Raw genomic sequence first — 23765 nt, 5'->3', positions numbered from 1 at the left:
TGCATACTAAGGCTGTGCCTGGACCACGGAGGTATTTTTGGTCACTCTTCTAGGAAATTGCTGACAAACGGTGAGAGTGCAGAACAGCAACAAGAGAAGGAGCTGCTTTATCAAATCCAGGCAGGGTTAAAACCTGGAAATTCAGCAGCTGCAGATAGTGCTGGGCTCTGCACAGCTCCCTAACCCCTACCAGTCCTGCAGCGTAAGTACTCTGCTCCTGACTTCTGGACTTGCCAAGCCTTCAGTTACACTACCTGGGCCCTGCTTCTTGTCACAGGCCAACATTAACAAGCCCAAACAAGCCCTGTACAGAGCAAGCCTTGTTTTCCAAGGTGTTGGATGCTACCCACCAGTTGTTTCCCAAATTCCTGAAAGATTTAAACACAGTAAGATGAGATTTCTTTGCATTTCCTATCAAATAGAATAAGAAGTTAAAAAAGAAGGGCTAAATATGCCCCAAGTGTCTTCTGGAAATATCCTGAAAGCTGGCTTAAATACCCCAAGAGCAGAGGCAGCAGGGCCTGGGACCTGGGCCTATAAGCATTCCTGGAAACAGACCTGCATAGATGCTGAGGATAAGGGCTGCCATGACAGCCTGGGTAGCTCACTGAAATATTCAGCTGCTGACAGAAGGGAAGGAAAGGATATTATTAAAATGTTTATTACGGTAATACATCAAAATTAATTTGAAAAAATCAGCTCCCGCTACACAAGGCTTATAATGAGCTTATAGCCTAAACACTGATGCTTTGTCAGATTAGGTGTCTTTGCTTCCTTTGCATTTTTACAATGCGATGTAGCTACACACTTTTTTTCTCCCTTTTCTTTAAAAGGCATCTCCTCTAATTTTCTGTTAGTGGGGACACGGGGCTAAGGAACAGAAGTGTCAGCCTTTCAAAAGCAACAGGATTTAGAAATGAACAGAGGGGAAAATATCCAGTTATCTGTTAACACTAGACAGTTTTTTCACGCAAGTTAATGTCATTTTACAGCTCAGGGCTTGCTAACGTTGGGTTACAGAGATAACAGGATTTACATGATCACGACAATTTTTAAAATACCCCATCACTATTACTAATTTTTACTTGTCCTGCAGACAAGTCAAAGCAATTTTCTACTTGTCAAAGATGATAAATCTGCGTCTGGTGACACTGACAGGTGGATTTGTCAAATCCCCCTTGAAGTGCTTTGGTTGCTGCTTTCAGGTGTGCTCCCAAGCAGGGCACGGCCAGGATGAGGGAGAGCTCCTGAGGGTCCAGCTCTCCAGCACAGGACCCCAGTCCTATGCGAAGAAGGAAGATAAGCAGCAAGAAATTATTTTGAGCCTTGCCATACAAAACATGAGCTACGTCCCAGGAAGTGGAAGGCAGCTCCCTACTCACGGCAATCCTGTTTCTTGCAGGTCATCCAGGCTTCTTCCTGAGCTGTGTGGGAGCGCATCCTCCCTTCTTTGCATCACACCCAACACACAAAAAGCAGGAGAAAGGCAGCAGCACTTCTGGCTGCCAAAGGCTGAGCACATCCCCAGCAGCACAGCACAGCCCAACATAGCTGGGGTGAGGCAGAGCTGTCGGTCCTCACTGCACACTGGTGGGGTGGGAACGACGGCAATCCGTGCTAGTGAACTTAGACATTTGGTATTAGTGCAACTCAGACACAATTGTAATAAAGTCATTTATTGGAGCTGTGAAGTGCAGCTGTTCTTCCCGTCTTGCCACCCACACTGTGCTGCAAGCATCGAGGCTCAGACCGAGGGGGTGAGGCAGGGAAGCCAAGTGGGAGAACGGAATAAATCACTTGGAAAACAGCTGGATGGTAAAAATGGTCAGCCCTTGGGCTGGAGAACTACTCTAGACCCTGCTGTTTTACATTACCATTAAATTGAATGTAATTGCCATCTGAGTAAGCAAGCTATATTTTAAAATAAAGACACATGTAAATTAATCTGCACTTATTTCCGAAGATAAGCTGTCACTGCTGCCAGAGAACCCAGAGCGCAGTAGCTCCGTGTTTTGATGAAGCAAAAAGACTTTTTCCCCGGAAGTCCTGGGATTCCTTAAGAAAAGTTCCTTGCTTATTAAGTAATTCCCTCTGTCATGAATAAGTTATGTATCGTCGCACTCTAGAGAGACAATTGTGAACAGAACTGGAAAAAACTGCAATTTTCCATGTCACTTCTAATTCGGGATGCATTTGTACTATCAATGGGGAGGGAAAAAAAAGAAAAATGAGCGAAGCACAGACCCAGCCAGCATCTCTTTCAACCCTGGAAACCAACAGTATTCAGATTAGAACACAGGTTTGAAGAAGACAAAGGGGGAAAAATGCAGAGGAATAATACCAGTGATGGCTCAGAATATTAAGGCAATGCCAGATTGTCACAGCTCTGGAATCGGGTGCTGATAATTCATTACAGCTCCTGTTCAGCTTCCAAGCAACAAAACGTGTCTGCGTGTGTTGGAGAACAGATTTGCATTCGTTGGTTTCTGTTCTTGGATGAAGAGTAACACTAAATAAATGCAAGGATAGAAATTAATAGCTTTCCCTCCTGGGTTTCACCTGCCTTACTGGATATTTCAAGCAGAGAAAAGGAATATCCTAAAATTAATCTGCAAACCACTGAAAGCTTTCACATGCCATGCCTCCACACAAGCACAGCCTCTGCACCGAGCTCACCTCCAACACAAACGGCCTCTCCTTCAGCCCAGACCCTGCTAACAAGAAATGTGCAGAAAGCTGCTGTGTCCAGCAGCCTACTGGGGAGCACAGCTTGACACTGCACTGCAGCTGGCAGCCACTTCTTTTGCTGAATTCTTCATTTTCTGCCCAATCACATCCAGTTCATTTAACCTCAAAGTCTTAGCGAGGCTCAGCCCAACACCCTGTGCTCAGCTTTTGAGGCAAAGACTCCAAAGCAGTTACTCTAGGCCATGTTTTTGGCTACTGAAGCCCTCCCAGCACACTATGCACAAGCACATGATTACCTCACACTGATACCATCGCATCACTTCTAAATAAAAGTAATACGAGGCAAGCAGAGTGGGAGTGAGGAATACTGCTGATAACAGTGGGCTGCTACTCATACCACTGGGAGCAGCTCCAGCTGCTTTCAGTTCTTCATTCACCCTTGCTAAGGGTTTTCCCAGTGCAGTGCAGCACTGCACACACAGCACCAATGGAGCAAAAACAAGCTCACCTCCAGATTATAAAGAAAGCTGGTTGTCACCTCTGCTGAAATCCCCTCTACATTTATACACACATATTTTCCTGGTGGCTTTGCTGTTACAAGCAAGAACCTCACAGTCACAATCAAAAGCTCAAACAAACAAACACACAAGACTTAGCTGCAATTTGGATCCAAAACTACTTAACCAAAAAGCCATTAAGATTCCAGGAGAAGGGCTGGTGTGTTTTTTTTTTTCTTCAGGGTTAGCCTGTGTTTACATCAACACGGCACCTAAGAGAAGTGTCAGGAGGATAAAAGCCTCAAGTCTTAGGAGATGATGACTACAAACACAAAGCTATGTCCACTTGGTGAAATTATGGAAGTGAATTATTCTTTTCCAATGATATGTAATACTTTGAGGTATTAATTCCTTCATAAGACTTAGCTAAATGCTATGCAGCTGCTGAAAACTGCACATCTGCTTTACATTAACTGGTTTTTAAGTGTCCCCACGAATAAGCAAGCACATACCTTATGCCCCAGATAAAAAGCAAAGGCACCACTAATTGAAGAGAGAGATACAGCTAAGCCTAGAGCTGAATCACCACTGGTGGAAATTACAGGAAGAAACCACAGGGAAGAATGCAAAAGAAGAATATCCCAGAATGAGTAAAAGGAGCAGGAATTGGAATGTTTCTTCCCCAAGCTGTGCAAGTAATAAGCACATGACACATCACTGCCCCCTGAAAGGACAAGGGGCAAATGCAACGTCCTCACAGTCACACTTCACAGAAATGAGTAACAGGAGCTCCAAGGAAACACAGGCATTTCCTTCCCCAGTTCTCCAAACACCCCCCTCAGGGATCTCAGAACAATCAGCAACAGAGGTTAGGAAGGAAAGTACCGAAGAGTCACATTGTTGGTGTGACTGAAGGCTGCCCGTTCCGTTGGGTCCACATTTCCACCTACCAGCACGAAAAACAGGTGAACAAATTTCAGATGTTTCTCATGGGAGACGCTTCCTTTTGGAACAGAATAAAAAAGAAAAGAAGCAACCTTAAAGTGGTGAACACAAAGTAGGTCACAAAGAAGCCACATCAATGAAGTCTGGAAACAAAACAAGGAGGGATACCATGTCAAATATGGAATTGAGTGGTTGTTATAAATGGACATCAAAAGTAGAGCTAGATCACTTCAAGCAGTGAGCCATTTCATGGATGAAACACAAGCACACAGCATAGGATGCACTACAGCTTCTCCTTTAAGTCTCTTGCAAAGCTACTGTAGTTTTGTACGTAACCCCAGGGGGTTTTGACTGAAACAGTAACCCTCCTGAACTCCACCAGTAACAGGGGATCTCAATCCAGCTCCACACCTCTCTCATAACAGTTTTAACTCAGCGGTCTTCCCAAAATCACCTTACAGCCAGCTGGGCACAAGGCAGATTCATAAATGGATTTGGTGCTTATATTCTACAACTGGATGCAGGCGACAGTCAAGGGATCTCACAATCCAAACAGCAGAGCCTCAGCTGATCCTACAGAACTTGCTACCCACACTGTCATCATGAGCACACAGAACACTGGGTGCTGCCAGTCATCCCTTCAATAACAACTTAGACAAAAGTGCACGTCTACGTTAGCATAACCTACAACCACAGTAAGCAGTTTCTCAGCAAAGAAGAAGTAGGTCAATTTTATTCTTGGCACTTGTTTATAGGAACACCTACCTACTCATATGGGAAACTACCTTACCTCTCATCAGAGAGCCTTCTATGCACGGAGCTGATCTCGTTTCAAAACCATCCTCAGGTAACTGCAAGGAAAACACATCTCTTGATAGTAACAGCTATTGCACTTCTTCACACAGACAGGGTTTACAACAAGTAATAATGTAAAGTCAGAATATATGACTGAGGAGATAAGGATAATTCACAGCTGCTTAGAGGCTCACACATGTGTGTGCCAACTACACACAGGTGAGCTGACAACACACAGGTTTGGTGTTGATAGTCGTGCCGTTTTTGCAGAGAGCTTTCCATTTGCACCCTATTCTGCTGTGTTGGGTTTCTTCAAACACAGAACAAGCAACGTACTGAGAGTATTTTTTCCCTGATTTAATGGTTACACAAGTGAGAAATGAGTTCGTGTTTCAGATGGCCGTGGCTCACACAGCTGGATGGGAATGGCTGCCTGCTGCAATGCTTCTCCCAGCACAGGAGTCCCCAGATGAGGGCACGTGAAAAACAACTGACATAAATATTTACAGCGAGACCATAAAAATCTTTGCTACCTTCCTATATGGGATATAAAACTCATTCCCTCCACAGAGTTTAGGCTGTTGGAGAAGCTCAGTGGACAAGGCCCCAGCTAGCAGAGGAAGGATTAGGGAAGAAGCCCATGAAATCCACTCAGTGAGGCAATTGTTCACACCATACCTCACCAGCATCCTACAGAAGCACTGTCAGAGAGCTTCTGGAAGGGAGAAGAGATCCTGTAAGTGTATGCTATCTCAAAGATAAATCTCCTCCAAGGAGGATTAAAACCACGTTGAATTTTTACTCCCTATCCTTTTGTCAGAGCTCTTTATTTTTGCTTTGGTGACACCACTCCATTTTCCCTGCTTTCCTCTCCATCAGCTACTCACCGTCGTGAGCAAAAAGATGGGAAACAATTCCAGAAAAGTGCCACAAAGCAACAACTGCTCAGCACTATTTGATGAGGAAGCCTAATGCTCTCCCAGCACTGTGCTTGGGTTGCAGCAGCCAGGCTGCACAGCCTGAGGTACAACCTGCAGCATAAATAAAACATCGTTCTCGGGAAGCTTTTTGTCTTCTCCTCTTGCAAAGCACCTGGGCTGCACATTGAGATGAAATACCAAACTAATATGGAAAACTAATCCACATCACTCAGCTCCCCTCACAAAGCCAACGAAACAAAGATGTTCTGCTCAGCAGCACAGGATTTCAAATGCCATGGAAAGTATGGTAGAGCTTCAGGTGGTATAATCTTCGCTCTGTCGTTTTCCAGTCTCCATCTGTGATGCATTTTCCTCTACAGTGAAGACTTATCTTCTTGGAAATAATGATTTAGGCACACACCTGGCCCTGTACACAAATGGAGAGAATCAGTACTGGCTGTCCTACGCCCTCCGTGCCAGCAACCCAGCCTGCTATCACTGCAATGAGATAAGTTTATTACATTTTGAAGGTCAACAAAACTTCACCTCTGTTGCTGCCAAAAAAGGGAGCGAGCAGACATAGGCACCTGAATGGAAGCTTCCCTGGGGAGCATCCTGCCCAGCTGACCTGCACATCTGACAGCTAATGCAGTATTTGAGAGGATTATTAATAGCCACAGGAGAATCCAAGCAAAGTAGCAGGCTTAAAGGTATCCCAAATGCAAGGCACTGTAAGTCGAGTTATGCAAGCAAAGCACTGCAGAGGTCTCAGGAGATCTGACTTCTGATGCGTGTCCTTAGGCGAGTTATCTGACCTACTTGTGCCTGGTTTCCTCACCTTCCTGCATCTCAGCAGCTCTCTCAAAAGAAATGTTTCAGATGCACTCACATAGCAAAGCAATGAATAGCGTAAGTGTAACTGATTTAATTTTATTGAAACCCAACAGACTAGAGGATTGCTAATAAAGCTGTCACCATTTACTGTGACAAAACGGCGCACAAAACTGAAGAAACCATCATCGTTTCACTCCTCTCACTTCGTTTCATTCACTTCAGCCTCCCTGGCCGTGCAGTCCTAGGATGGGAAGCCCCTGTTCCTACACATTGCACTGACAAGCACAGCATCTGCACCCGAGCTTGTCAAGACTATATTTGTGCACTAAAGACTCAGCTCAGGTGTGAATTACCTCCGCTTATCGCAAGCCAATCCACCGAGTCAATGGCAACTTAATTTGGAGATGCAATGCTCGCCAGCCCTGGAGTGCTTTGCTGGCAGCCAGGGCCCCATCATGCAGCAGGAGAGACAGGGCAGTGCCCTTCCAGAGCTGCATTCCTCCAGCATTAAGCTTCCTCTTGAATGCTGCTCTGTTGTCTTTTGTTCCTCCGTGCCAAAAAACCCCTACAAGCAACCCAGACACAAAGCCTCTTCTCCCAAAGCCTGGATCCGGGCGGCAGGCATCCAGCATTTGATGCAGCAGCCTATGCAAAACATTGCTTCCTAATTTGTTTCTCCTTGTCACAAGAAACTTCACACCGCGATCTGAGTTGTCGTCTTCTTTTCCAGGACCCATTCTGGGCATCGTGCTCAAACTGCTACCCAGAGTACAGCAAGTTTCCAGAACTGATGCCACAGTATTGCTTTCTATGCTTTTTTTCATGCCAATCACATTGGGAATAGGAGCAAGCTGAACGGTTCTGCTGAATGGTCATGGTCTTCGGACCATGAGAAGAAAGCCTACTGCTGGGAGGGACTTGGTGGATGGACTCAGTGATCTCCAAGGCCTTTTCTAGCTTTTCTACGATTCTATAAAGCCTGAGTGATGGGGGGTCACCTTTAATCTCTAAATTCTTCTCATCCCCCAGCAATTCTGGTTCCCAGTCCAGTATCTCCTTGTGAGCACATCTCCAGGCACACAGACCCCTCCCAAAACACTCTACTGTGTAATTCTCCATCTCTTTGCAAACTCGTTTGCCACCTTTGTTATTTCCTTTCTTCTCCAGTCCAGACTGCAGTGTCCAAAGGCGGGCAGCCTCCATCTGTAAAACACTACGCACATCTACAATGCAGCATCGTGTAAATACAGTGAATAACCTGAACAAAGAAGAAAACAGAGCATTTTCAATTAAACTACTAATGTCTAAGAATGCAGACATGGCACTACAGGAAAGGAAAAGGTGCCTGCAAGTTTTAATCAAGCCAGAACCGAACAGAGAAGCGTATGCATTCTTATGCAAATCCGCAGCAGACGCATTGCACATCTGCTGAAATGGGAGTCGTTTTCCCACAGTTTGCAGAATTAATGTGTTGAACTAAGTGGCTGCCTGTGCTTGCAGTGTAACAGCTAAGTTTTAATGGGGCATTCCCAGCTGTAGGGAAAAAAAAAAAATCCTTTAGATAATACAAAATCTAAATCCAGGACGTGGTTTTACATTTACTTAAGTGCAAAGACCTCCCTCCACCTCCAAGCGCTCATTACTTGCACTACTCCAACTTTATAATTAAAAATAATCCAGATTCTTGGAGAAGAGCCTTTCTACAGTTTTGCGACCTTTTGAAATCCCATTAAAGGGAATTAACAAATGTTATTCTCTCCTGATCATTTCTGTAATGGCTTTCTGAGATGAAGGGGGGGTCAAAACACACAAAGGACTGTTAGAAGTTTACTAACCAAAACACAGTCATTCTTCCCTTCCCTTGGTTACTTTCCTTGCAGACACAGATCTTACTTCCATGATTACTGTGAGTCTTTAGAGAGGACTTTGAAAGAATTCAGATGAGGGTTTAACTCAGTGACCTTGGGGCTATGAAAGCATAAATGCCAGAAAAACGCTGAAATCTCAGCTTTTTTTTTTTCCTTCCCTCCTTCTTTTTAAATCTATAAATATCAGTTGAAAGGAACCCATGATCTCATATTAAGCCAACGGGTCATAGTTATGCTCCCGTTATCTTTCCCCTTTTTTCCTATTGTTTAAAAATAGGAAACAGCACCACATTAAAATGTTCAGCCAGAGACAAATCGTGCGGCCGAAATCCAGGAGTCAGGAAGCTGGTGTTTTAAAATAATGTCATCCTCGTTTTCCCCAGCACACACCAGTATTGTTGATACTTCCAAATACTTCAGTGACTTTTAATAAATGAGTAACCTAGGCAACACTGGGCACAATACAGGCAGCTGGAAGGGCCCAGCTAAAAACTCCTACCAAAACAGAAGAGCAAAAAAAAAAAAAGACACCAATAATTTATGCACAAATTAAAGTCAGTTTTCCTTAAAAAAGGGAGTGGGCAAACAGTTTGCTGCAGACTAACACTGCAGCAAAGCTGGGAGTAAAGCAAAGGAGAAAGCAGGCTACAGGCAGCCCTCAGCTGCTCTCCAAGTCATAGGCCAAATGCAGGACACACTACAAAGGAGGTAGCAGAGGAGCTGACACATGGCAGTATGAGCAGATCATGTGCAGCAGTGCTTCAGTCACATCCTTGGACATCCCCCTTTGAGGGACGTGGTTAGTGGGCATGGTGGTGACAGCTGGATGGCTGGATTTGATGATCTCAGAGGTTTTCCTCAAACCTTAATGGGTTGGTGATGCTGGTTGGCAAGGGCAGGCAGTGCCTCTGCCCAAAGCATGCTTATCAGCTTTAACCTGCAGCAAGCACAGTTACTTAAACCCTTGTTTTTTTTTATTACATTCTGTCTTTTAGAGCAGACAACCAACTGGAAATGATTGTCATTTATCACCTTAACACGATGTAAAAAAGCTTCGATGTTATTTAATGTCTGTAACAACACACCACAGTGGTACACAAAGGCCACCGTAAGGTCAGATACCACGACAGTCCAAATGCACAGGAAACAGCACTTCCATCCCCAAAGCCTTACCTTCCCATTTCTGCACAACTTGCTGTGTGAGTTAAAAATAAGCCTATTGATCAGAAGGAAAAGCAGTACTCAGAAGCACCGACCTCCTCTGCTTCCCAACAAGGCCGCCTACACAGACACTCCACAAGCTATAAGCCGACTGTCAGCTTTCCTTGGCAGCAGCTTCTCATTCACACCTTCAGCTTATCCCACTTAATAAGTCCTCTGTAACGGCAAAGAATCACACACACAAATGCAGCTTTGTGCAGAACACAGCCCAGCTATGCCACCTGAGTTCACCTCAAGGAGAAGAGTCCAGGAAGGTTTAACAGCTGTCCCTCAACCATCAGATTGCCCTATATGCGTAATGAACTTCTGTTTGGTTCCTCACATCAAACACATCCTCCCTACCTCCTCCTCATCAGGCAGACTTCTGAACAGAGCTCCTGGAGGTGCACACTAAGGTCTGGAAGTTGGAAGCAGAGAGAAGACGCTGTGCATTTCAGGCAGCCTTGGGCATCTTCAGCAGCTCCGGCACCACCGTCGAGAAAATGCCGCCACCTGGTGGGGTCTGCTTGGGTTGTGGGACAGGGCGCTGGGTTTGGGGGAGGACATCACCTCGAGAAGGCTCACCAGCCTCCACAGCTCAGCATGAGCAGTGCCGGAAGGACAAGGGCTGCTGACAGTAAGATGATGCTTACTGTCACCAGCGCTCACCCAGACAGTTATGCTTGGGAAAGAAAAGACCTCAGCATTTTTAAGTATCACTGTGAGCAGTAGAAATTAATGTATATATACGTTTATATTTAAATGCACCAAGCTACTGACAAAGTCACAGCGAGGCAGGCTGTAAAGAAACAAAACTCTTGAGAACAGAGTCAGAGCTATTTACAAAACAGAGCAACGTAGATGACAGATTGCTGGAACAGGTAACTTGTGGAAATGGTGTTTTTGGACTGAATTTCACACGATTAGAGATGCTCCTGGTCAGTGCTTGAGTCTCGGCTGTTTTTTTAATCTCCACATGACATTATGTGGATTACTGGAGCTTCAGCCCTCAGCACAAGCCCAGTATTTTCCGAGAGCCAATGCTTAAAAGCTCCGAACTTGAGTTTCAGGCAGCTGAGAGACGTTTCTGTCTGGTTATACCAGGTCTAGAGCTTTCATTTGGAGCTAAGCTATGCCTGGAGGTCAATATCCAGCCTTTGAGCATCACTGTGAAGAGCAGGCTCCTGCTGCTAGGAAGGGGGGTAAGCAGGGCTGCTGTGGCAGCAAGGCACGTCCCCAGCCGCTGGCAGCTTTAGAGGACAAGGTGATGAAAACACCCACGTCTGATCTGCACTACGGTTTGTACAGCCACTATCGTCTTTTAGCACCAGTGCTAAAATGGGAAGACATTTCCTAGCCCAGATAAGGCCACAGAGCAGCGCTGCCCACTTCCAGGATGAACATTAAAGAAAGAACAGTCTCTGGAACGTGCTATTTTCTACTTATTTCTGCAACCCCTGCTTCAAAATCAATCACTTTGGTGCACGAGTGCCAGCAGCGAGCTTAGAGCCAGAAGCAGATCTGACAGCCACCACTGGAGAAGTTTACAACCTGTTTAGATGCAGACTGTAAGTTTGACAAAATCTGATTCTGCCCCCATCACATGCAACATTTAACACCAATGCTGCAACGGTAGCTTTATAATTCATTGTTACAAAATCCATGGGTGCTCAGTCAGCCGTACCAAGCAATATAATTGCTCTGTTTTCAGAGTTAGCACTGAGAAAGCTGTAAATCACTCATTCCTTCGTCTATCCCCAAATCAGTTCTAAAGAACAGAGAAAAAGACGTTCGGACTTCGACCTAAAACACTGGTGAAGACTTCCAAAAGTCACTCTTCCCTTTTACATAGGAAAAAAGCATAGTATTAACTCAGGCAAGACAACCTCTTCCCTCTCACCCACTCTGTCCAGTCAGCCTGAAGGAAGCTGTTACTCAGAATACACTGATAAGTATTTTACAGAAACATTTGTTGTGTGTCAAAACTAGTTCTTGGAAGTATCACCCAGTGACACTCACATGATTTGTGCTTCATAAGTAACTAAACCCCTCACTGTGACAAGCAAATGTGCTGTTCCCACTCACTGCTCAAACACCCGGCCAGAGGAAGCTGCCTGTGTTACAAGCTCTGTCCGTCAGGAGGGAAACCGTGTTCTTGTGGTCTGATCACGTTCTTGCTAATTCACCCAACCAGGGCCTCCAGAAAGCAGAATGGGAAAGCTACACTTTAACTACAGCAGCAGGAAATGCAAAAATAGCTGGACTGCGATTTAGATATTGCAGTGAGGTCAGACAAGACCTCAGTGTCACTCTGAAATCACATCCCAGACATGGCAAAGTCCTGCTGTACTCACATCACGGTCATGCTGCTGGTGAGCCACAAAGGCCAGTAATGATGGTACTTTACTGCTCCGAGCTCTTCTCTCTGCTTACAGATGAAGTTTTACAGACTCTGCAACAGGACCAGCTCCCCTCATGCCAGTAATTGCTGCCTCAAACAGACAGGAGTGGGATGGTACACTGCTGCAGAATAGATGCACAGAAACAAGCGGTCACTCTTAGATACCAAACTTCTTTCCTCTAAAATGAGCCTTTCCATAGCTTCTCAGGCAACTACCTTTCACATGGAACAACTCCATAACACAGTTGTCCACGTCTCACATGGAAAAGAAATGCAAGGACATCAAAAGCTGCATTTCTTGCTATGCCAGAAAACGGCTCTCATCTTTTCATGTCAGATATTCCTTCTCTCCTCCGGCCATCCATGGTGAAATAATTAGTGTTAGCGTTCTCATTGTTTATCAGACAATGCAGACAATGCGGCTGAGCTTTCTGCTCCTGTTTGCTTTAGCTGTGCTGCTGTGGTTCCTCCAACAACTGCGCGAGGCTTTACTTTTAATCCTATAAATAACACTTGTCACTCACAGGTTTGTAACCCACATTTAGTTGCACACAAACACAGCGCAATTTCAGTTCGATTCATTGCCTGCAAACTTATCCGGGAAAAAAAGGCGAGGAAGGAGGAAATACACACATCCTAACCTGACGGCAGCTTCAAGGGGAGGAGGGAGGGAAGACACCACCACATCAGATTCTACATGAGGGAAAGAGATAATGAGTTGTTTTTAAACACAGACTGAGAATAATTAGCTACGGTCCTCAGGCTACGCGACGTATTTTACATGCTTGAAGTCTACCCTGATTCTTACAGCCTAAGAGTTGGTTGCTCCATCACACGGCTGCCGTTCCATTCATCCACACGTTGGTGTCAGCCCACAAACCTGTCACAGCGTGCCTTCACCGACAGCACTGCTCCTCAGCACGGCTGATTCTGAGCAAACTGCTGCTTCAGACACCCAGGCAGGATGCCGGGCAGCAGGCAGATAGGCCAGAGCCAGGCATCCTGGTACAAGAAAGCACACTCTCACTTTACCTTATACGAAGCACTCCATGCAAACAAATAACCCAAAGACACTCAGATTCTCCTGAACCTTCCAAAAGCAGCAGAGAGGTGGTTTTAGGTTGCTCTGTGTGTGCCCTTTTTTTTTTCTTTTTTTTCTTTTTGTAAAGAAAAAGGTTACATTTTAGACTGTCAGCATTGTGAGCATCGCAGCACTCAGGTCCACTAGCCCAAGTGGAAGCCACAAGTCGGACGCTGCTAAAAAATACCCCAAACTTCCATCAGGAAGAAGGAAGGAGAGCAGAGCACCGGCGGGGAGCAGGGGGCGGCGGCCAGGGCTGAGGGAGCGAGGGGAAGGGAACGCGGAACGGCCGAGGATCACCGAAATCACGAGCGAGGATCACCTGGCGTCGGAAAAACTGAGTGAAAAGTTGGGCCCGCCGCGATGGAGCCCGCCGCCACGGTCCGCACCGCCCCTCGGCGCCCCTTACCGTAGACGCGGACCCAGCCCTGCTGCTGGCACACCGAGTCCAGCAGGACGCGGTCCAGCGCTCCTCCCGCCGCCTCCAGCTCGTCCGAGCCCAGCTCCGGCTCCGCCAGCGCCTCGGCCGCCCAGGCCGCCGGCTCGCCCGCCGCGGGGGCCGCCTCCATGGCGAGGAGCGGGGGACGACCGCCGCCGCCGCCCGCGCTGCTGCCCGGCCGCGCCTCGCCTCAGCGCGGCTCCATCCCGCCCCTCGGCCGCCGCCGCCCGCCCCCTGCGTCAGCGCGACGGGAGGAGGCGGGGGAGGAGGCGGCCGCGCTCCGGCGCCGGGCGGGGAGCGGCGGGACGACGGGTCGTCGCGAGGGGACTCGCGCTTCGGGCCTAAGCTGGGCTGCGCGGAGCGGCGTGGGGCCGGAGCGCCGGGGGAATAGCGGCGGCCGATCGTCCGTCTGTGCGCAGCTGTGCCCGGGCGGCGGCTCGGGTGCTGTGTGCGGTTCTGGGCAAGAAAGGCGTTGGGGCTCTGGAGTGTGTGTGGAGATGGGCACGGAGCCGCGCGGGGTGTGGGGCACGCTGTGATGGGGAGCGGCTGAGGGGATGGCATGGGGCAGTGTGGAGGAGCTCAGGGGAGACCTCGCTGCTCTACAGCTCCTAAATGGAGGCTGTGCTGAGGTGGGTCAGCCTCTGCTCCTGGCAACAGTGACGGGATGAGAGGTGATGGCATCAAGTTGTGCCAGGGGAGGCTCAGGTTGGGTGTGAGGAACGTTTCTCCTCCACAAGAGCAGCAATACAGTGGCACAGGCTGCCCGCCGAGGTGGTGGGTCCCACGTTGTGGAAGCCAAGGGTAGATGTGGCTGTGGCTGAGGGATGTGATCGGAGTGGTCGCTGGCATCGTTGATGGACTTTCCAACCCTAATGATTCTACGAACACAGCATGGATCCTGCTGTGTTTCAGATCATAACACCAAAACATCACTTTTCAGGGAGGACAGGCAGGGATTTGGCTTGCACTGCGCTCCTTCCCCTGCCCTGTGCCTAGCACTGCTCGATACAAACCAGGCAAGTTCATCCAAGCGCACAGATGCTGTGATTATCTCCATGGTGCGGAGATGATGTAGCAGTGCAACCATCTCTCCAAAACAACATGCTAAGACCTAAAGCTTAGCACAGGCTGCCTCTAACGGCTCCTCTCTGTCCACAACTTCTGCCTTTATATAAAGATACAAATATTTTTGCCTTTATTCTGACACTTAAACAGCACTGTCGTTGGCACAGTCGTTACCCAGCCATAAAGCTGCTCCAAGCCAGACCCAACTCTCCCATTTCCACCCATCCTGCTTGCTGTCCTGTTTCATTGTGAGCTACAATAAATAAGGGCATCCACACAGTGAGTTACTGCACCTTGGCTGAGAGCCGTGACCTCCCTCTGACGAGGCTGTAACTCAGCTCTGTGGTGTGGCAGGATCGCCCACTCGAACCCAAAGGTTTGCCTTCTGTGCTGAGTGTCACAGCTGCAGGACTCACACGATGGCAGTGAGCCGACTGGATTTGAGTACCTCCTACTGGTGTAGTGGGATGCACGATGGAAGACATAAACTATTTCAATGGAGAAGTCCTGCCAGCCCTATGACTAACTGATGAAACCTTATTTCCTGGGGTTTTATGTCGCATGCTTGACTGAGAGCTTGGCCTGAATCTTGCCCTACAACTAGGTTGTTCTCTATGCAATTGGGCTCTGCTTTCTGGATTGGGATGAGGTGCAGGTTTTTTGTTGTAGAATGGGAAGATGCACTTTGCTGCCATTTCCAAACTGATTTTGACAATAAAGAAACCTTCCTCAAAATGTTGTTTTGTGATCAGCAAAACCATTGCAACCTGGTTTTCCACCAGTTCACATCCCAAAGCAGAGTCCTTGGGATCTGGCAAAGGGTGGATGCCTGCTTTGCAGAGCCTTGTTGGATCTCTCTTTACCTTACCTGCAGTGTTCATTATTCCTACAGGAATTTAATTATCTCTTGGACCCTTATCACTCTGTTTGAAACAGATCAGCAGGCTCAACACTTACTGCAGTTGTAGGAGATGAAACACAGGACAATGAGAGAGGGAACATCCTGTGAGTTTGGTGTTGTCAACCTCAATTTTCTGGGAAATAAGGGTTAAAAACATATCCTGCTATCCAAGAAGAGTTAAACCAGGCAGGAGCCTGTTGAGGATTCATCCTTTTCTCCCAGTGACAGGCAAAGGATAATTCTTCCACATGTGTTGCAGCATGGCATAGCCCCTCACCTCCTGACCTGTCTCCTGTGGAGAGCCAGGACACCCAGTAACACTTCCTGGTTGCTTCCTGTCCCACACCATGCCTTGCATCGTGCTACCCAAAGGCCTGGGAGCTGAGGGTGTGCAGGGCTGTTCTTTTTGCAGAGAACATCGGCACAGATTGCCATAATGACACCACAAAGCAGTAGGGCAGCCAATTTCTCTGTCCTATGTTCTCTTTACCACTGCTCGTTCCCACTACTGCTGATAATATACTCTCCAAGTTTGTCTTTTAGTGGCCATAATCCAATTAACTTGATTGTTGAGGTTTTTTCTCTGCAGTCCTCTCCTCTCCTTCAGCCTGCCCTGAGCTTGCATGGGCAGCTGTGGGGAAGTGGGGACGGAGCTGCTTGTATTGCGAGGAAAGGATGTGGCTGTTGAGCTCCTGCCAAGAGAAGAATTGCAGAGTTTTTAAGAGTTGCCACACAGAGCTGGGATGACAATTTACACAGGATCGGCATGGGACAGCAGCGACTGGTTCTCATCAAGTAGGGTCGGCCCACTCCCAGTGCAACCCAAAAGTGGACTCTCTGAAATGTCGTGCTCTGTTGGGAAACAAAATCCATTCTTCTGCCTTCATTTGTGGGTTTTGGGGCAACATAAGCAATAATAAATAGCAGAGATGACTAAAATAGGAAGAGTGACAGTAGCAAAAATAGACATATTTTGTAAATAAGGATGTCCTGGAAACAAAGATGCCAGAGTTACATGCTCATTGGTGCAGCTGTTCTGGCTTGAGGTCCTCTCAGCCCGTGATGCAGCAGGCATTTGTGAAGGGAGCATGACAGTGACCCAAGCACATGTGTAGGATTCCCTCTGTGAGAAGCAGAGCCATAAAGCTGCTCATAGCCCTCACATTAACACAGAGGCCCTGGAACTGGAACTTTGCTCAAACTTATTCCAAGTTCTCCGCCAAGCAGCACGGACAGGAATGGCCACATCCAAAGCGGACAGAAGGAAGCGCTTTCTCACGCAGCACATAATTATATTCTGCAACTTATTGCCACAGGATGTCATGGAGGCCAAAAACATAAATGAATTCAAAGAAAAAAAAAAGAAAGGATTAGATGGATCCGTGCAGCCTCTGGCTCAGGAAGTCCCCCCGCCGCCGAGTGCCGGAAGCCGGGAGGAAAGCTTGCTTTGTGTGCTCCTTTTCCGAAATCCTTTCCTAAGCATCTGCAGCTGGAGCAGCCAGGGTTGCTACCCACATCCCACTGGACATTCCTTATGGATGGAACCTCAGCCCTGTTTCGTTCCCTTGGACCTGCTGTACCAGGGCTGGGTGCCAGAATCTCCACAGCAAAGCCCATTTGGATGGGGATGGTAGACAGTATGCACGCTGATTGAAAAAGAGCAAAAACAGCGTGGGGGAAAGTTAAATATTAAAGAACGTCCCTCCTTCATCTCGTGCCAGCTGCCCCCAGGGTACGTGTGCGGATGTTGGGTTCCTACCTCGCCTTGAGCTTTATGCTGCTTCAGCAAAATTCTAATTTTTCTCTAATGGAGGAGAGGAATATCTGGTCCTGTTGCAGTGGGACAGTGTCCTCTGAAACACCAAGTGGCCCCGAAAAAGGGCTTCTGAGAGCCTTTCCTGCCAACAGCTGCCCGTGGAAGGGAAAATGGAGCTGGAAAAGCACGCTGCAGCCACATGGGCATTGTCCCTCTGATTTTGGGAGCTCTGTGCCACTGGTCAGGAGCTCTGAAGCGGATCTGAGAAACCCTGCAGCTGATATAAAAAGACATGGGGCTGGCATTGAAGAATATTGTCTTTAAATAAAGACAAAAAGTGGACTTGTTGGTGATGGAGCTGTTCCCATATTATCACTATTATGTTGATTACCCCCAGGCTGCCGGAGCTGATGGCAGTGGATGTGGGTCAGGGTTTGTCTTTGGGCTGCGAGGAACGAAGGATTTATCCCTATTTTTCTTGTTGGATGACTTGGAGAGTATTTTGAGAAGCGAATAACCACTGGATTTGCTTCCATCTGTAGGAACACGGGCTTCTCCCTCTGAGCTCCTATGTCACTGCTTCATCCATGCCTCTCTGCTGTGTTTCCGCTCCGTGTTGCCTAAAGCAGCAGATCCCTGCCCACGCTACTGGGAGCACAGACATGTGCCAGTGCCCGGCCCGGCGCTGTGGCTCCCTGGGGAGGCGGCTGGCTGCGAACAAAGGCTGTGCGGAGACGCGCGTGGGCCGCTCCCGCAGTCCCCATCCTGCCCTTAATTACGAGCTAAGCGGTGGCTAATAAAGATGAGGCAAAGCAAATAGATCGAGCCGCCGTTCTAATTAAGCGGCGTGCGACGAGCCAGACCCATCTGTGCGACAGATCAGCACGAGCCGAGAGGGCTCCATGAGTTTTGGATGGAGGCTGCATCGCTCCGAACGGGGAGCACAGCGCGGCGCATTCCCCCGGCTGGCTCCCGTACGGCCACTCTGCTCACGGGCTCGGCACGGCGCTGCCGGGCGCTGACACCTCCCTCGTGGCCGGTGCCAATCGCTGCCCAGCGCGGCCTGGCCCCTCCCCGGGCGGGCGGTACGCGGGGTACGGAAAGCAGCGGGAGCGGCATGGCGGCGGCGGCGGCGCGGTGGTGCGGGGCAGCCGGGCGGAGCGGAACGGGAGCGCGTCCACATCGCGTTCCCTGCCCTTACCCATCCACTTCAGAGTCCCCTTGCCTCCGTACCGTCCCCTTTCCCCATAAACTCTCTTCATCGTCTATCCCCCTAGTCCCCATTTCCCCCCTTCCATTCCCAGTCCGTTCCTATATGACCCCCTATACTCCCTCTCCATTCCCTGTCCCTCCCATTCCTCATCTTTCCTATTCCACCTCCGCCCATTCCAAATCTCATTACCCCCATCTCAACTGTTCCCCATTTCCCCTCCAACCCCATTGTTTCCCATCCCTTTTCCTTATCCACCCCACTCCATTCCTCCACCCTTTCCCCCATCCCTCTCTCCGTATCCTCATCACTCCCAGTCCCCATCCCTTTCTGCCCTACCTGTCCTCCCAGCAGCAGTGGGGGGTTGGCACTCCCCTTCACAGTTCCCCTTCACTTGCCTTCCAGGCTCTTCACCCTGAGGCTACCTGCCCAACATGGTGCCCGGGGATACCGAGCAGCACTCTGCAGGCAGCTGGCACAGCCCCTGCTCGTGCAAGACCTCCCGGCCCCTCAGCTGCAGCCATGCCAGGTGCGTGGGGACCATTGGGCATCAAAGGGAAGATTGGCTCTGGGTCTCTGAGCTGTGGTACACACATGTTGTGCGGTCTCCACCAGGCTGGGGCAGTGTCTCTTTTAAATCTCTGCTCTTGGCTGAATGTAGGAGTTAATGTTTGTCCCTTTGTCTCGCAGGTCCGTGTGCGTGTCCATTACTGCGGGTTAAATTTTGCTGATATCTTGGCCTGCCAGGGGTTATACCAGGAGAAACACACTCCTCCGTTCACCCCTGGTGAGTGGGTGACCAGATGTCATAGGTGACCAAGTGTCACATCCTATGGGAATGAGCTGCCCTGGAGGTCGAGGACGCTGCTGACTTGAGGCAACTTCTGGGGTCAGTAGGATCACATTTGGCATCCTCTGAAAAATACCCAGTGCGAAATACTTTGCATTTTCAAAGAGCACTAATATAGAGAGAGAAACAGCAGATATCACCTTTGCTGGAAGCTGAGAAAACTGAGACATGCAGTGCTTTGGGGTAGGCAGGGTCTTCCTGTCTGGAGCCCAGAGCTCTTGCAGCTCAGTGACTGCCACAAGCACAGGTGGCAGCTGTGCCACTCTAACGTCTGCACAAGGTCAGTCACTGTGTTGGCGGCACCTCCTGTCCCCCTGCAGCATCTGTCTTCTGCAAAAATGCATTGGGATTCTGAATTATAAGGAATTCTTAACTAGAGGTGTTTGCTGTCTCTTGTGCTGATGCTGCCATCTTCTGCCCAGTTGGTGCTTTGCTACTGGGAACTTCAAATAGAATCTCTGAGGTTGGAAAAGCCCTTTGAAATCATCACGTGCAGCTTCTGCGTGGCCTGGCCCTGGGGCTGCTCCATGGGTGGGTGCTCAGCAGCCACTGGAGCAGAGCCCAGGGGTAATTTCCTCACATTGTGTTGTTACAGCTGATGCTTGGAGGGCTTGGGGGCACAGCAGTGCCTGTTGCTGGAAGGTTTTCTCCCAAATTCCAGGTGCTGGAAGCAAGAGCTCATGACCTGGCTCTGTTAACTGAGGTTGCTGCTAATTGTGGGTGTGAAGGCGGGTTGTGTCAATGTGTGCCCCATGTGCATGTACTTATCCTGCAGGAATGGAGTTTTCAGGGACTGTAATGGAGACAGGAGAAAACGTCAGTGCTGTGAAGGAGGTGAGAACAACATGGGGATGTAGGGAAACTCAGCATACAGTTAATGCAGTCACTGTTGGTAGACACAGCTTGAGCCGTTCACAGTTCCTTCTGAAAACATAGGAAAATGAAATGCACAATTAAGAGGGGGCTGCACCATTTGGTTATGCATACAAACAGGCAGCCCAGAGCCCCATGATGGAGTCACAATCCCTGGAGGCGCTCAAGAGCTGTAGAACTGAGGGACATGGTCAGCAGGCATGGGTTGATGGTTGGACTAGATGATCTTATTGGTGTTTTTCAACCTTAAGGATTCTGTGATTTCTCTCCCAGTCTCCACACAGTGACTGTTTTTGCAGGGTCACAGGGTGATCGGTGTGTCTGGCATCAGCGCTATGGCAGAGGAGTGCATTGTCGATGAGAAGGTGAGAACACCAAGCATTTGGGTTTCCCTCTGAGATCAGCATTTCAGCCCTGCCACAGCTGCAATGGGATACAGCATGCTTGGGGCATCTTTTCCAAAACAGCATGCATCTACAAGATGCAAAACCTCTTTAAAAACAAGTCCTTTCACACAGTGAGCCCCAGTGATGCTGTCAGCCCATTGAATCCCACGTACAGGCACTATGGCAAATCCCTGACAACGTGTCCAGTGAGAATGCAGCAGTGCTGCCCGTTGCTTATGGCACAGCCTGGCTTGCTCTGCACCACCGAGCACATCTGCAGCCACGGTGAGCAGCTTCACTTCAGTTCAGCACAGCCCCCACGGTGACTGGGACTCAGCATGCCCTGATAGCAGGACAATCCCCCTGCTGCTGAAATATTGCTCTATGAGGGAATTATGGGCATGTTTCTATTGTGCTTTCTCATTCTTTCTCTTCCTGCCAGGGAAACAGTGCTAGTGACAGCAGGAGCTGGAGCCACTGGCCTTGCCATCATTGATCTGGCTGTCAGCGTGTTCCAGGCAAAGGTACTGAGGTGTTGTCCTTTTCACCCGTCCTCATATGCTCCAGCCTTGGCAAGCAGGTGCCCTGGAGTCACAGTGATACAGTGGCAGAGAACCAGGACCAGGCATTTGCTGGGTCAGACACCAGAACCACAACCCTGGTACCTCATTTCCCTCCTTTACTCTACCTTCATTACAGATCCCCATTGCCCCCTTGGGCAGCACAAAGATCCTTTGCATCTGCCCCATGGGTCATCATTTCAGAAGGGGGTTAGAGTTCTGGAACTCCTGTTTCCAGCCCCACGAAAATTGTCACCTCAGTGTGCTTCTTTTGATGCACACGAGAAAATATTTGAATATACATAAGGAGAAAAAGTGAGGTTTCCAACTCCATTTCCTCTAATTAAAATAAGCACACCTAGAAGCTGAGTGGCTGCAGCACAGGCATCCCCTCTGCTCTCAGGTGATAGCAGCAGCTGGCAGTGACCCCAAGTGCCAGCTGGTCCTGGCAAATGGGGCAAGCCATGCAGTGAACTACAGCCAGAACAGTCTCAGGGAGCAGGTGACAGCACTCACAGGTGGCAGAGGGGTCAACGTGGCCATCGATGCTGTTGGTGGGGACATCTTCAAGGCTGCCCTGAAGAGGTGAGTGAAAATAAGAGGTGATGCTATTGGCATGCCTTGAGCAAGGTGAAGCTCTACCTGCCTCAACTGGTGGTGGAGGCAGAGATCATAGAATAGAAGAGAGATCATAGAACCATTAAGGTTGGAAAAGGGGGGTTGGTTAAACCCCAGCCCATTCCCACCATGCCCACTGACCATGCCCCTCGGTGCTATACCTCCACAATTCTTGAACACCTCCAGGGACCTCCCTGGGAAGCCTGTGTCAAAATCTCACCATTCTGAGAAGAAACTTTTCCTAATATCCAAGCTGGAGGCTGTATAAGATGCATTTGCTCAACCCCACATGGCTTCTTATGGCCAGGGTAGCATATATTGCCTTGGGATGAGGTTTCAAATACCTGTCACTTGTCTTCTCGCAGTCTGGCTTGGGAGGGCAGGATTGTGGTGATGGGTTTTGCTGGAGGGAAAATCCCCTCAATTCCTGCCAACCTGCTGCTCCTGAAGAACGTGTCAGCCATGGGAGTGTACTGGGGTCGGTACCAGCAGGAGGACTTCCCCCTTTTCTCCTCTGCCATGTCCTCCCTTCTTCAGTATTGCCAGGAGAGAAAGATCCATCCACACGTTGGAGCGGTCTTCAAGCTGGAAGAGGTACACATGACTCAGAACTGTTAGCCAAGGCCTTTTTATGGGGGCAGAAATAGGTTTGTGTGTGCAGTTAGACCCCTGGCACAGAAAACACAGGAGTCCTAAAATCCAAAAATATTAAATCAAAAAAATCCCATTTTCTCTCACCCTTTTTAATCTTCTTCCATTGGGTTTCAACCAGAGAGTTGTTAACTTCTGGTTTGTTACTGCAAGGCCAGAACTGCAATGTGTTCAATGGGGAAATCATAAAAACACACGCTGCTACACCAAAGAGTTTGTGGTCTTAAAGAATAATGTGCTGGGATAATATCTTAGAAGTGGATTAGTGGACTGTGATGTGCCTTCATTTGCATTTCCCCCCAAGCACCTCTGAAAGCGCTCAAAACACTTTTTTCCCCCCGTTATGATGGTCTTTCAAGCCTTATATAACAGTTCCTTAGAAATGCCCACGTAGCCCCATCCAGCAAACTCAGGGATGCAAGGTGGAGGAATACCCAGGAGCTTGCTGGCTTCTGAGTTGTTTCAAACCCAGCATTGGATTCCAGGGACAGAAAGCCCAGGCTCAGATACAAAACATGAGCTCTTTGTTCACACCAAACAAAACGTTACAGCCTATTGTACAGCCCACATAAATACAACCAGACCCTTGGTTTAGCTTAACCTCTTATTGAGTGAATAACACTGCAAACATTGCAGTACAGTGACTACTTCCACATGTTCTGCACCTCTTACCCTGATGATCATCATCCCCATAAGCACTCAGAGTTTTGTGCTTGCAGGTGAATGAAGCCTTCAACCATGTGCTTCAGCGCAAGTCCACTGGAAAAGTCATCATCTCCATGAAGTAAAAGGGCTGTGAGGGATTTCTTGCATGGCTGTGCATATGGTAAACTGAAGGACCCTCAGCCAACCTTGTGCATGTCCTGCATCATCATAAGAGCAGTAATTTTCACAAGGCTCTCTGACCTTCCTAAGTCATCAATAAAGTTATATGGCACTCCACATCTGACCCAGCAGCATTTCTGGGGGCAAAGAGTCACGGGGCTGGTGTGGGTGTAAGCTGGATTCTGGCCAGCAGTAGGCTGTGAGCCACTTTTCCCCCACTGGGAACAGCTGAACTTCCCACACTGGCTGCGGGAGGAGAGGAAACCAGCTCAGTTCCAGCCTTTTCCCCACCCTTTTTAATACATTTTGAGCTGGACAAAGAAGATGATAATTAACTTGAGTCCTGATGATGCTCATTTGTGAGCCACTGGGGTAGGCAGTGGAACAGTGCCCTGCCAAGCA

General features: G+C 48.6%; 2 protein-coding genes across 2 annotated transcripts in view; one reads left to right on the top strand and one right to left on the bottom strand.

The window, feature by feature from the left end:
* Positions 1–13798, bottom strand: part of LOC122180995 (ras GTPase-activating protein nGAP-like) — a 153632-nt gene extending 139834 nt beyond the window's left edge. The window contains 1 exon segment of the mRNA XM_042873056.1: positions 13639–13798. Within this exon segment, the coding sequence (XP_042728990.1) occupies positions 13639–13798 (160 nt within the window).
* A 4923-nt stretch (positions 13799–18721) lies between these two features.
* Positions 18722–23480, top strand: LOC122181183 (quinone oxidoreductase-like protein 2; the record flags this gene model as incomplete). The annotated part of the gene is made up of 9 exons (XM_042873550.1): positions 18722–19129; positions 19291–19387; positions 20226–20284; positions 20623–20688; positions 20885–20994; positions 21152–21233; positions 21673–21854; positions 22253–22481; positions 23258–23480. Coding segments are annotated over 9 exons (1302 nt in total), but the record flags the coding sequence as incomplete, so codon positions are not given.
* Positions 23481–23765: the final 285 nt, after the last annotated feature.

Source organism: Lagopus leucura, unplaced genomic scaffold, assembly GCF_019238085.1.
Source record: "Lagopus leucura isolate 7727_CA_CO unplaced genomic scaffold, USGS_WTPT01 Super-Scaffold_100009, whole genome shotgun sequence".
Lineage (NCBI taxonomy): Eukaryota > Metazoa > Chordata > Aves > Galliformes > Phasianidae > Lagopus > Lagopus leucura.
Note: the sequence above shows the minus strand (reverse complement) of the source record. Positions and strands in the feature narration are given on the sequence as shown.